Below are 15,047 nucleotides of genomic sequence, written 5' to 3'. Positions count from 1 at the left end.
ACCTCAATAGCAGACCTGGAGCTATGAATGGAGTGCGACCCTTCTTCCATCACCTAGTTTTAACTAGGCTAGCTTCAGGACCCTCACAATAAAAATGGATTTACAGACCTTTGAAATAGGCAGAGATTTGGGTAAATTCTATTTGCTACATGGAGCATGATGCCATCTGATCACACAGCATCTATACTAATAAAAGGGTAATATGCTAATTAGACCAAATATCTTCCGGACTACCTTTGGGACAAAGACATGGTGGGGGGCCCAAGGAGAGGTAGTTAGGGATGATCAGGCAGGAAGGGGAAAGCAGTTAGGGGGATCAGGACAGCAGGCAGGTTAGGAAGCAGCGGTCCTGGATTTTGAGAGGGATGTCTGGCTGATGGTTTAGGCCTGATTTCTCAGGATAGGGCCTAAACCGGCAGTCGGACATCCCCGGAGGGGTCCAGGATTGGAGAGGGTGCCAGCCAGGCTGAGCCCCCCCCCCCCCCATGCACGAATCTCATGCATCAGGCCTCTGGTTTGGGTATAACAGGAAAGAGCCTGGACCTTCCTACTTCTTCAGAACACCTCTGATCAAGTAATTGAATTGATACCCGTCCCCCAGGAACTTTTCAGGTCATTTCACTATGGACATTCCCTTCCCTTTGCTGAGACTACATTTTATTTGCTGTGACTACATTCCATTATCTCCCTCCAGGTATGCATAAAGAAGTCTCCGCCCAGAAAAAGCCCACCAAAAGTCCTTTAAAAGCTGCTGACTCCCAGTCATTGGGGGCTGGAGCCATCCAGGCTCAGCCCCCTGGTGTGCAGATGATCGAGTAAATTCGTAATCCCTCACCATTCTGGCCTCGACCTAACAGACACCACCTTTAGCTGTTTAGGACTTGACCCTGTGCACCACTCCCAAACTTGTCAACACTTTTTAGATTTAATGTTTTTAGACTCTGTGACTTTCTTAGTACAACACCATCCAATAGCAATACAATACAAGCCACATATGTAATTTTAAATGTTCTCATAAAAAAAAAAAAAAAAAAACAGTAAAAAGAGCCCTAGCTGGTATGGCTCAGTTGTCCCTGGTTCGAGTTCCGGTCAGGGCACATACCCAGGTTGTGAGTTCTACCCCCAGTAGGGGCGCTTGTGGCAGGTACCCGATCAATGTTTTCCCTGGCATCGTTGTTTCTCTCCCTTTCCCTTCCTCTCTCTCTCTAAAACCAATTATAAACTTTTTTCAAAAAAAGACAGTAAGAAGAAACAGGTGTAATTAATTTTAATAACATTTAAAGCCAATATAAAATTATCATTTCAATATGTGATCAAGACAAACATTATTAATGGGAGCTTTTACATTTTTTTAGTATCAAGTCTTTGAAGTCTGGCCACAGAACTGGTTAGGACCTAGGTTGACTTCAGGTCACTCACCAACATCAGAAAAAATTTCCCTGCATCCAGGAATGCTGTAAAATGGCACACAATCCCCACCCCAGAGGCACATCCCCCTTAGGTATTAGTCTGGCTCCAACAGACCCAAGGCTTAGCTAAAGCTGTTAATGTCCATGTAAAACACAAAAACAAGAATTTTCCTCTCATCTAAGGGTAGGCTTTTTGATCCCTGCAGTCAAACTACCTGGGGCTTTTATTATCATTTCTTTTGTCTTTTTGGGGTCCCCTGACAGCTTTTAGGGGGATTTATCTTGAACATGGATCTTCACCCTCTAAAACAGTGGTTCTCAACCTTGGCTGCACATTAGAATCACCTGGGAATCTTTTTAAAATCCTGATTTCTGGGCCTCATCCTCCGGAAATTGTTTCTTTGTTGCTAATGTTGTGGCCCCACCCCATAACAAAGAAACAGAATTTCCGGAGGATGAGGCCCAGAAATCAGGATTTTAAAAAGATTCCCAGGTGATTCTAATGTGCAGCCAAGGTTGAGAACCACTGCTCTAAAAGATCCCCAAAAGTTCCTTCCTTGGGAACTCTAGCTAGTTAAGTTATATGTACAAACATTTTTGGTCCTTCCTCTTTTGCCTTTTTAAATAAAATGGAACAACCTAGCCAAAACAATTTAAAACTTAAAGGGAGACCTTTAAGTTGATCTCAAGGCACCCCCCCCCCATCCCCCTTAAGAAGGAGGATTCCAAACCTCCCAGGGACAAGGAATCTCGCGCTTTGATTGATATGCAGAAGTTTCTGAGACAAATGACTTTAAAAATCAAAACAGCTCTAAGGATCCTAAAGGAACTTGTAGCATCTGAACTGGCACTTTAAAATTTCTCACTGTTTCTCCTACCGGAAACCTGACAACATAGTTGAGAGGACTTAATAACTTTGAATCAGAAACTTGGCAAAATTAGGAGCTAAAGATTCAGAGCCTAATAAAATTTGTAGAAAGCCTCCTCCCCCAAGGTAAAATAAATTATGCATCCAGAGGGAAAGCAGCAAATGTGGAATGATGTAGTTGGGCCAGTAGGTCAACCTATGATGTCACTTGACTTACAAATTCTTGGGGGAATAGAGAGCAGTTGTCCATATCTTACAAATCTTTGTGAAACCAGAAATGCAACTCAAGAAGTAGTTCAGAGCCCACCTATTTTTACCATCAAAATAAAAAGACAAATGACGGTTATTTATGTGTTTGATTTTTAAAGCCCAAACTGCTACTCTGGCTCCAAGGCTCCCTGCCAAGAACAAATACAAATCTTAATCATCTTCTCCACAAATATTAATAAGAAAAAATCTGAACAAATAAACTTATTCCAACTGTTGGGGCAGAAATATGAATCATGATCTGTTAACCGTGATTGTTGGCTGTAGTTATAAGAAATTTTAATCATGCTCTGTTAACCGGGATTATTCCGTTCTGATTAGAGAAAGCACATTCTAACCTGAGAGTAGTATGCCCCAGGACAAGGAAGTTAACCTTGGAATGAAGTCTATTCACATCCAAGAACTGCCTATGATCATGGAAAGATTAATCTTGTCATTGCCCTTTGCAACCCCCCAGCCCACATTGCCTGTAATCTGTAACCATTATACCCATTCTTATTCCTTTTGCCTACTTCCCCAAGTAAACTTTGTCCTCCTACCTCACATAAGCGGCTGACTCATGGTGGGGTGCAGAGCAGATTTTTGTGGATGACCTGCTGCTCTCCAACACTGCCGGGATTATTGGAATAAATGCTCATATATGATTCAATCCTGTATCTGCTTAACTGGCTCAAGTAGTGACAGGCAGCCCACACGCACTGCTTGTCTGGTCTCACAACTGCTATAAATGAGTGGGGTTTTTGCCTTATTTTACCTGTCTCATGGCTAAACTTTTATTTATGACTAAAATTTAAAAAGAAAACCTATCAGGTCTCTGGTAACATCTAGTATTAGTGTATGTATGTCTACCTCTGAGCGAATATTACTAGAATTGGTTTATAAAGAGTTAATTGGCTTAAAGAAATTAAATGCTTATATTAAAAATTCTCAAAAATAGAAAACTAATCCAAATGCTATTTCAGAATCATGTGATACAAGAAAAATATGCATATGTATTTTTTAATACTCACCCAAGGATAGGCTTATTGATTTTAGAGAGGGGAGGGAGAAAACATTGATGTGAGAGAGAAACATCAATTGGTTGCTTCCAGTACAGCCCGGACCAGGGATTGAACCCGAACCTAGGCATGTACCTTGGCCAAGAATCAAACCCATAAACCTTCTGGTTGGTATATGGACGATGCTCCAACCAACTGAGCCACACTGGCTAGGGTGAGAAAATATTTTATATGAAATCTGGTTTGAGTTTGGTTTGGTTGAATAGTCATGCCCTTAGAGTATCATTTTTAAGTATAATACTTTTATTCTACCTAGGCTTATTGGTCCAATAAGTCCATGTGTTCTCTGTCACAAAATTTGTTACCATGCCGAAACCGTTTTGGCTCAGTGGATAGAGCGTCGGCCTGCGGACTGAAAGGTCCCAGGTTCGATTCTGGTCAAGGGCATGTACCTGGGTTGCGGGCACATCCCCAGTAGGAGATGTGCAGGAGGCAGCTGATCGATGTTTCTCTCTCATCGATGTTTCTAACTCTCTATCTCTCTCCCTTCCTCTCTGTAAAAAATCAATTAAAAAAATATATTAAAAAAATAAATAAATAAAGATAATTTTTGAGAACAAGTCAAACAAATAGATGTAGATGGGCTACAAAGTTTCTTAGTAAACTCAGCAATAGTTACGTTTTATGGTAAGTTTACTTAGTTTCCCAAAATCTTTTGGTAACTTGAAACCTTAGAGTTTTGCCAAGTTTAATGATGAGTGAAGTTAAATTCACTGAATATGCAGATCATTTCCAAATATGATAAAATACTGAGACACTGTTAAAGAAAGAAGCAAAGTTATTCTTATTAAAAAGAACTTTCTGAAACAACACATTTCTTCTCTGTCTTAGATGAGTAGTGGAGACACAAAATGCTGTCCTTACCCAGTAACTGTCCTTTAGGCCCGCCTCGCTCACTGTAAAATGTCAGCCATTCCCATCATAAACATGCACATTCATTTCCCCATCAGCCTACTCTTTTATGCCACACTCAACTCTACTATGTGATAAGACAATTCTCAGGAATGTAAAGTTCCTCTCTAGGACACTCTACTACATAAATGTGAATGACTGAAGATAAAAATATGTTACATTGCAAATTTCACAAAAGGCATAATGGCATATTCCAACAAGCCCACAGAACATAGCAAACAGCACTATATTTTTCTTCAAAATGAAATTGTATCAAATAGCTTATACAGACATCTAATACATCTACAGTTGCCAAATTTCCCTCTTTCCAAGACCCCCACAAGGTTTTCCTTCCTCGTCTTCCAAACCAGTTCTAATCAACACCATGGAGCCCTGTAGGACCCTCTGCTGAGGTCTGTTCACGTGATGAGCACCGACCACATGCCAGATGCTGTATTAGGCTTTGGGGAGGAATAAAATACACCATTCTGTCCCTGAAGGAGCTCAAAATTGAAAGCTCCTGACACTTCTGTTTGTGAGAGACAAGAGGACAAAAGAGGGTGGCAGCTCTCTGGTGAGAACATGTTTTTGCCATTTGTATAATGTGATGGGTGAGAAAGCAAACCAACTTAGTGGGGGGGAGGGGGAGAATCCCACAAAAGAATCACTGCTCTAGTTATCACAAGAGTGGCCTCATTCCTGCTGTGAATCAAATTAGTTTTTTACCAAATTTACTGTTCATTAGTCTCTGGCCCCTAACGGGTGCTTAATAAATATGTATTGAATAAATAAATGAAAGAAAGAAGGCGGAAATACATCCTTGAGCCCTATGAGGTCTCTAAGTATAATGAGACAACTGGGGCCAGGGCAGTGTTTCCTGCCAAAACAAGCATGGAACTACAATTCTAGTCATTCTTCGCAGATGCTGGCTATTGGAACTAAATGGTTACGCAACCATTATCCACAGTGACTACACCCGAGCCCAGCCCAGGACCCAGAGAGTCACAAGATGGTCAAATCAGGAGTACTTACTCAAAGGCAAAATTTTTAAGATATTGCAAAACTAAGCTCTAAGTATATTTTTTTGATGAAGATTCATTTATGATCATAATCAGAACTGACACTTGAGTGACAGGTGGGTATGTGGCCTTTTCCAGCCCTTCATCTTCCCTTCAACATACTCCAGGCAGCCAGGGAGCCAAGGCAGGAGTTAGGAGGACAGGCTTCTGAGTACTACAGACCTGGACTTGAATCCTAGTTCCACCAGTTACTCTGCAACCTTGGGCACCATCGCCAGCTTGGTCTAATTACCTGTGGGAAGAAGCTTACTAATACTACCAGCATCACAGTTGTTATAAAGATTAAATGAGATAATGCTGGAAAAGTCATCTATAAAGTACTGGACACATTTCAAATCACAACACATTCTAAGCCTTTGTTTTTTCTTTAACATTCAACTTAATGGGGGGAAAACGAGGTTACCCAATGAGAGAAGTTGACTGTTTAAGCTGCAACTTTTGTCTTATAAAGAAATGGCCCCTCCTTAAAACCTGTTACAGTAATTATCTTTCCAAGAAGTTGTTATTCGGCAATCTGAGTAACCATGTGCCAATGCAGTTCGCTTTCCTATGGGACAAGATGGAAATTTTTCCTTTAGTACAAAGCACATTCATTCATAGGTTGCCAAGAGTAATTCTTTTGATAACTGGAGGAAGAAAAGAATATATTTTAAAATTGCAGATCTACTACTAAAATAAAAGAAATTCAGTAATCAAACATAGGAGTTTAAAGATTTTTTTGACTAGGTAAAAACGATAACCAGAATTAAAATTCAGCTGACTTATTAAAGGTTAATCTGTATAAAGTGTTCCCTCTAGACCAGTGGTTCTCAACCTTCCTAATGCCGCGACCCTTTAATACAGTTCCTCATGTTGTGGTGACCCCCAACTATAAAATTATTTTCATTGCTACTTCATAACTGTAATTTTGCTACTGTTATGAATCGTAATGTAAACATCTCATATGCAGGATGTATTTTCATTGTTACAAATTGAACATAATTAAAGCATAGTGATTAATCACAAAAAAATATGTAATTATATATGTGTTTTCCGATGGTCTTAGGCGACCCCTGTGAAAGGGTCGCGACCCACAGGTTGAGAACCACCGATCTAAGGGATGGCAGGCAGTTGAGCCACAATTTGGAGGCAGAGTAGAATTTTAAGAAGGTATAGAGAATGGGGAAGGAGACATTTCCATGGCATGAAAGACCATGAGTTAACATCACTAGCAGGTTATTGGTCTTGTGAAAGTTGAACTGGATATGCAAATTGAATGAAAAATGTCCGGGAAATTATTTAAATACCTTTAACTTTATAAGCTTCCTTATGACAGTTCTTATCCACTGAAATCTTTGTGAGAAACTAAGCAATTATTTTTGAGTCATAATTACAACATGGAACAGTATGACTGGAACTCCTGGGAATCACCTTGTGATTGAAGCACTTATTCAGCAAATCTATTATCTGCATTTGGCAGGGAGTGGTTTAACAAGCTCTTTCCTTATAACCATCCCCGTCTTTGACTTTGCACAGGATCTCTAAGTCCTCTATCTACCTCTGAAGAATTCTTTCTTAGTTGTTTCTCAGGAATCATAAAACATTATTGGTCCACTTTCACACATCATACTATAAGCAGGATGGGTATCTCCTGAATTTGCACCTTAGCTTGTTAATTGAGATCATGCCACACAGAGCCCAATAAACAGAAACTGACTTTCGAAGGCTCATGTTGTTCATGTCACATACTGAACAGCTGATTGTGAGAATATGAAGTTGACGTATTCCTTCCCCACCAGTGCAGAAAGATGTCTCTTGGGCAGCAGAATCCGAGGGACCAGGAACAAACTGCAGTAGATAAAGATCGCTGGGCTACAGGGAAAGCAAGAGCAAAGAGTCCAAAGGAAGATAAGCATAGTCAGGCTGTCTTCTAAAAAGCATTCATGGAAGACAATGGCCTTTAAAAGCAATCACCCATGTTTATTTAGCCCCCACGGTGCTTTATGAACTAGTTGCCAACATTCCATAGGAAGATTACACTGAAAACTCGAGATGACCACCTTTTCTTTGAGAGTCTGAAGACCTGGCGACACTGGGCTTGGGTTCCTGTTTGGCAACTATAGACTAACCCCTTGGCCTGGGTCTGCTCTCTCCAGTCAGCCCTCCAACCTCTACCTGCCTGGCCCCTGCAGGCATTTTGTGTGGGCAGTCCTTGAGTATGGCTTCAAAGCTCAACCCACAAATGACTCAGTATGTGTGTCTTAATGGTCTTTCTTCATTTTAAATACACAATGATGGCCCTGGACAGTTTGCTCAGTGGTTAGAGCGTTGGCACGCAGACCAAAAGGTTAGGGTTCAGTTCCAGCCAAAGGGCACACCTTGGTTGCAGGTTTGTCCCCCAGGGGCACATGCAGGAGGCAACCAATGAATGTCTCTCTCACATTGATGTTTCTCTCTCTCCTCTCTCTCTAACCCCCCCCCCTCCGCTCCCTTCTTTCCCCTCTCTGGTGGTGGGGATGTGGAAATCTATGGAAAAAATATCCTCAGGTAAGGATTAAATACACAGTTGATGATTATATATTTTATATATTAATCAAGTCCAGTTGGGCAGACTTTCTTACTTATGATTCAGGGTTACTATATAAACATTTATGCAAATAAGACAAAGTGAAACCTGCCCTGGGTGATCAAAAGATAAACAATGTAAGAGACTGTAGAACTATGCCTTGGCAGCACAAACTAGGGTAAGTCATGAAATAAGATTCAAACTAAAATTGCACTGAAAGCTTTCCAGTGTAGACACGAGAGGAGTATCAAAATGAAGGCACATGTGAAGGTTTTAGTCAGTGGTCAGCTAAACAGAAGTTTGGAACAACATATACACTGTATGTATAATGTATAGTATAGTAAAAAAGGTGCATGAAAAATGATTTGAGGTAAAGTAGTGAAGATGGAGCTAAATAATCATTAAATATTTACATCAACTTTCCAGGTTAGTCAAATATCCATTGAAGCATTCATGGGCTCTTAACCAACAACCATTTATTTAAATTATTTTAAAATTATCTCACTGAACTCAGTACTAAATCACTTTAAGAGCAAGATTCCTAGCGGAATAGTCACTTGAATAGCACTCTGTTACAGTAAATAAAAAGAGAAACAGAATTTCCCTGTCACTTTAAGCTGTGAAGCATGAAGTGGCTGTAACAGGCAAAGTATCAGAACTGAAATTTGCGAGTCTCCGATTGATAAAGACAGAGTACTGTATTTTTCCGAATATGTTCTGCGCCCCCCACCCCACCCCCGGAGCATTGTACCTTCTACAATTTCTGTGGGAGAGGATGACAACGCATCATCGCTAATACTATATTTATTCTACTGCTCCAAAGGACGTTGTGTTAGGCTATCACAGCCGTGACACAGCTTTCCCCCCATCCAAGGACGTCCTGCGCCCCACAGGCCAAATGCTCCGGGGAAGACCGCAGCAGCGGTCCATGTGACCACCTGTCCCTGGCTGCAAGCGGGCAGCTCCGCACGGATGCTCAGCAATTCCTAGATCCCTTTGGAGGAGTTGCCCCATTAGGAGGTGACCCGGCTCCAGCACCGAGGCCGGGGCTGCTCAGTTCGGCCACCAGGGTCTCGAGAGGCCGAGGTCCCCCAAGTCCGCGTGGGACAGCTACAGCGTGGCAGGTCCTGCTTAGGGGGCCTTGGCCTCCTTCCCTTGCCAAGAGGCCGGGAGCCCCGGGATGAGGACGCTACAACCAATGCAGGCATCCCGGGGCTCCCGCGCCGGCTCAGCTCCTTAAATGTCACCCCGGGGCTCACCAAAAAGCGCGTCGAGCTGGTGCCCTGGTCCACTGCCCCAACCAACGGCCCCAAAACTGCTTTCTTCGCGGCTGCCATGAAACCAGCTTCGGGTCTGCTGGAGGTCGCGACTGGTTTCCCGGGTGACGGGGGCCAGCGGAGGAGGCGCAGAACCCAGTCCGGAGGGCGAGGCGGCGTGTGACCGCAAATCGACCAGACCCGGCACCAGGCAGCCCCTTTACGCGCGTGGAGCCTGCTCACTCCGCCCCTCCGGCCCGCGCCCGCCCCAACAGCGTTCCCCAGGACTCCGGGGGCGTGGCGGGAGGGGCGCTGTCTGCCGGGCCAGCCAATCGGCGAGCGCAGAAGGCGCGGAACGTCCGGACTGAGGACTCAGTGACGTCACGGGGCGGGGCCTGGGAACGGCGGGGGCGGTGGCCCGCGCGGTGGATCACGTGGGGCCCGTCAATCCAGCGCCCGAGCCAACCTGCAGCAGGGCCGGGGGGCGGAGGCCGGTGCCGCCCATTGGCAGGGAGGGCCACTGGCCCGAGGCAAGGGCACAACCCCACCCGCGCCCTGGGAGCCGTGGGTTTACTGCCTGTGGATGGTCCCAAAGTGCAGAACTGCGTGTTCCTCGGAAGGGCCGGGCAGAGTACGAGGTAAATCGCTCTTTGGACCGACCCGGCCTTCCCGCGCTTCCCATGCTCCGCCCACCCTCTCCGCTGCTCGCCCTGGAAAATAATAATAATCGACAGGAATGACCCTCAAGCAGTGTCACCTCCAGAAGCAAGGAGAATCCCTCACCTTGTAGGCTTTTCAGGGTCAAGGAACGCGGAAGTCCTTTCGCTTTAGCATTTAAAGGAAGCGCTCAAAATTAACCTCCCTCAATTGACTACCCGGGCAGAAAGCACCTCCCTGTCCGGATGCGCCCTTCCTTGTCGCTTGACCTCACTCAGGTGCCCCCTCCCTCACACACCATTTCCTCTTCCTTTACTTCTCTGGGCGGCCAATGGAGAGTAAAGGGGCTTTCGCGTTTGACCTTGAATTTACCTTGCCAGGATTCTTTCCAGTCCTGTGTTTCAGGGGCTTTCAAACTTTGGACCAAGACCCACCGCAGGAAATGGTTTACAAAAACAGACCCAGGCATGTGTGACCACATTCATTTGTTGATAATATGTATTACAGTTACATTTATAAAAATACATTATGTATATTTTTATGTGGACAGGAAAGAAACTTCTCTACCCTTCTAGGTTCTTTCAGCTACTCTAATAATTAAATCCACATGAGACAGATAAGCAAGAGAAAATAACTACATTTCATTACATACGTATTAATAGTAACTCCACATGAGCGAGTCCTAGATCCCACATACATGAGAGGTTCAGAGACACAAAGGAAAAATGAGATATCTATGGCATTTTGAGCAAAGGATGAGGTAAGGTGCTTGAGGCTTCAGAAGGAGGGCAAAGTTCGCCCTTCTCTATAGATAGATCATAGGTTATATTTCTGATAAGTCATAATGGGCAAGACCCCCAATTTGAATTCTTTAAGGGAGAGGTAAAAGTTTCTCCTGAACTGGCAGGGTCTCCATTGCCTTCAGCCAAAAATAATTCACATGTCACAAAAAGACAACTACCATATGGTTTCACTTATATATGTGGAATCTAAACACAAAACAAAAAAACACACAAATGAACAAACAAACCAAAAACAGACTCATAGAAACAGAGATCATGTTGATGGTTGCCAGAGGGGAGGGTGATGGCGGGGTGGAGGGATGGGTGAAAAGGATGAAGAGAAATGTAGTCAATAACATTGTGATAAATTTGCACAGTGATAGATGATTACTAGACTTGGTGTGGTGATCATATTGTCAAATCACTATATTCTACACCTGAAACTAATATTGTATACCAACTATACCTAAATAAAAAGAAAATTTTAAAAAATTTAAAAAATCATGTACATGCCACGTGGCATACCTTGAGGAAGACTGTTCTGAACCTTTTTATTTACATATATTGCAAAATGTTTCCAAAACAATATTTATCCTTCCATGCTGTGCATTCCGCATTATTTTATTCTATCACATAGCTTTTATGTTTTTTAAATTACTTTCCCCCTTTTTACTGCATAGCATTTTTTTAAAAAATGCTGGTTGAAAACCACTGAACTGATTTTGTAAACCACCATGCTCTCTATGAATTTCTAAAGCAGTCTACTGTTCCCACTCTCTCACTTTTTTTAATCCCTTTCCCTAATCTTTCAGTGTTCTGAAATATCAGCTCTGCCTTTTTCCCTTCTAGCTTCACTCTACACTACCTCACTTGTCCATTTCTGTGTTTATAGTTTTACCACATTTGCTCTGCAAATAACTTTTTCTATACTCTGTTCAGAAATCGATGCTGGACTTGATAACTGCTGATAAGCTGGTGTGTGTTAGGACAGGAATGCAGATGAATCATTTTTTTCTGAATTTCCTGGAAGAGGAAAAGACAGACAGGCATATAGGCAAATATAAAGGAACTAGGCTAGCATGCCTCTAAACACCGTGAAAGGCAGTAACTGAATGATATAGATAGATAAGGATTTCTGAGACTTTAGCAGGCAGTGAAGAGAAAGCCACCAATTTTGCCACATTGATTCATTTAAAAAAATTCCTGACCATATTTGAACTTTCACACACTTTTGACTCTCAGATTCTAGCAAGAGAGCAAATTATTTGTTTGGCAGTAGAGTGGAATCAGAATTCAGACATTTCAGAATAAGTAGGGCTAGATGTACTCGAGAGATGCACAAATATATTGATCCTATGATCCCACAACAGTCTGTATTCCACATCTTCATTTCTTTGACCAAAACAAAATTGAGAGGTCAAAATATTGAGCTTTCGGGAATCACACCGCCTCAGCTTTCTTTCAGAGTTCAGGGAAGGTCAAAGGGAAGAGTCTAACTCAGCCTATCTTAACTTCACACCCTAAATGTTTACTCTGACTCTCATAGACCTATTTCCTCTTTTTCTTTTGGAATTATTCTCATTTGTCTGCTCCTTCTCATTCCTTCCTTCTGTGGCAGAACCGGGACTAGAATTTCAATCTCCTGACATCAAGCCTAGTGCCCTTTTACAGCAGCTTGAGGGAATGGAAGCTGAGGAGAATTAGGAAGGAAAATGAATAAGAAGGAAGAAAGTAGGATGCTGGTCCACCTTGATCTCCCCGCCACCCACCTAAGATCTGAAGGCAAAGCAGTGGAAGAAACACTGGATTGGAAAGCTAAGGACATTGATCTGATCTTTGTCCTGTCATTCAACACTTGATCTTCCTGACCTTAAGTAACTAATTTCCTCCCATGGCTTCCTTTTGCTCATTTGTAAAATAGGGAAAATGTCACTGATGTGGATGGGTTAATGTGAGGCAAGTGACTTAACGCCTGTGAAAGCATTCTACAAGCAGCATGGTTAATCACGAAAGGCAAGATGCAGTCTCACTGGCAAATTTGTTTTCACCAAAGAAACTCAGTGGTGAAGACCCGAGGTCTTTCATGCAAATGATTTAAGCAGTTTGAGTCACCCAAAGCTCAAGAAATCAATGTTAATCTTCATTTATTATTTATCCTCTGGCTTTACCTGTTCTTTGTTAATTTACACAGAATTTATATAAGCAAGAAGACTACATTTCCCTAGAGAATCTTTAGAGAATTTTTTTTTGGTCCACTAGCGCTTCTTGGTCTTATATATGCCTGATTTATTCTTTCTAGTCCAGTCTATTTAGAAAATTAGCCTTTCCTTAATATCTCCTTGCTATTCTAATGACAACTTGGCTATGGATTCATATTGATGTGAAAGCATAACAAAAAGTTAGTGCTGGAAAGGATTGCAATAAAAAGTACAGGCACTCCTTTATTTTATGGGACTGGGATGATTTAGGCAGACATAAGAAGTGATTTGCTTTCCCTAACCGGTTTGGCTCAGTGGATAGAGTATCGGCCTGTGGACTGAAAGGTCCCAGGTTCGATTCTGGTCAAGGGCATGTACCTTGGTTGTGGGCACATCCCCAGTGGGGAGGTGTGCAGGAGGCAGCTGATCGACGTTTCTTTCTCATGGATGTTTCTAACTCTCTATTCTTCTCCCTTCCTCTCTGTAAAAAATCAATAAAATATATTTTTTAAAAAAGAAGTGATTTGCCTAAGTTAGCAGAGGGGGCTAAAGAAGATTAAAGAATTTAAATATAGTTGATAAAAATAGCCAAATTGGGAGCTTTCCCCTCCTTGCATGCAAACTGGAGAATTTACTCACATGTATGTTAAAAATCTCAGTGTACCGACCTAAAATTATGTGTCACTTTATGTAATGTTGCACTTGTAATAGAGTTAGAATACAGCAATGATTCCCTAACTTTACCTACATCAGAACTACCTAGAGGACTTGTTAAAGCCCAGGTTGCTGGGCCCCAACGCCAGAACTTTTGGTTTAGTATGTGAGAGCTGAGAATTTTCATTTCTAACAAGTTCCCAAGTGATACTGATACTGCTGTTACCGGGACTGCACTTGGAGAACCATTGAGCTGGAATCTCTATTAAAAAAAAACAAAAACCACAGTATAAGCTTCAAGGGTGCTACTCTTTAAAAAATTTTTTTTATTGATTTCAGAGAGAAAGGGAGAGGGAGAGAGAGATTGAAACATCAATGATGAGAGAAAAATCATTGATTGGCTGCATCCTGCACGCCCCCTACTGAGGACCGAGCCTGCAAATCCCTCCATCTCCCCCGCCACATGCCCTTGGCTAGAGTCCAACCCAGGACCCTTTAGTCCTCAGGCTGATGCTCTATCCACTGAGCCAAACCAGCTAGGGCCCTATTTTTTAGGAGTTGACAAAACTGCGTGGTTAGAGAAATCTGTGTTATGATTTGTGTTAGTACTCTTTTGTCACAAAACTTATTTCTCTGCTAACAAGTAATCTATTTAGAATATTGATAGAGAAAGGCTTAAGGCAGAGACTCTCAAACATTATGTCAGAATCGCCTAGGGCAGACAGTGGTCGGCAAACTCATTAGACAACAGAGCCAAATATCAACAGTACAACAATTGAAATTTCTTTTGAGAGCCAAATTTTTTAAACTTAAACTATACAGGTAGGTACATTGTTATTAACTTAATTAGGGTACTCCTAAGCTGGCCTTTGCTAAAAACGTCCTCAGTCTGATTGAGGTACGTTCGCTGAGGTCGACCCCTTCCAACTCTCCCATCCTCAACTCCTGCATGAATCCCGCGCACCTCCCCTGAGCTGCATATCCCGCCCCCCACTTCTAACTGCACTTCTTCAAAATAGACTCACCCAGGCCGAAAACCGACTTCTGCACATGGGCCACAAAGTTTCAATTGCACTGCACGTGCGCGCCCGCACATGGTATTTTGTGGAAGAGCCACACTCAAGGGGCCAAAGAGCCGCATGTGGCTCGCGAGCCGCGGTTTGCCTACCACTGGCCTAGGGTACTTGTTAAGGATACAAATCCCTGCTACCTTCTCCCTACCCCGTCCCCTCAAATGAAAGAGCTAGGTTCCTTGATGACAAAGATGTCCTGATCATTATTATAACCCTAGGGTCTGGGTGTTATATAAGTAATGTTGGATGAATGAATGAATGAATGAATGAATGAATGAATGTGATAGACTGTTACATAGGTGGCTCCTGA

At 42.6% G+C, this 15,047-nt stretch overlaps 1 protein-coding gene across 4 annotated transcripts in view; it reads right to left on the bottom strand.

The window, feature by feature from the left end:
- GK (glycerol kinase) overlaps window positions 1–9,561 on the bottom strand; it is a gene marked incomplete at its 3' end in the record, with an annotated part of 71,639 nt that extends 62,078 nt beyond the window's left edge. For 3 of the 4 annotated variants that reach the window (XM_081115401.1, XM_081115403.1, XM_081115400.1), the window contains exon 1: window positions 9,377–9,560. In XM_081115401.1, the coding sequence (XP_080971527.1) occupies window positions 9,377–9,454 (78 nt within the window). In that variant the 5' untranslated portion in view covers window positions 9,455–9,560. Of the gene's footprint in view, window positions 1–9,376 lie in introns of all 4 variants that reach the window. The other variant, XM_081115402.1, reaches the window with a different exon arrangement.
- Window positions 9,562–15,047: the final 5,486 nt, after the last annotated feature.

The sequence above is a fragment of the Myotis nattereri genome (genome assembly GCF_964212035.1).
Source record: "Myotis nattereri genome assembly, chromosome: X".
In the NCBI taxonomy this organism is placed as follows: Eukaryota; Metazoa; Chordata; class Mammalia; order Chiroptera; family Vespertilionidae; genus Myotis; species Myotis nattereri.
This window is presented reverse-complemented; position numbering and strand designations above follow the sequence as displayed.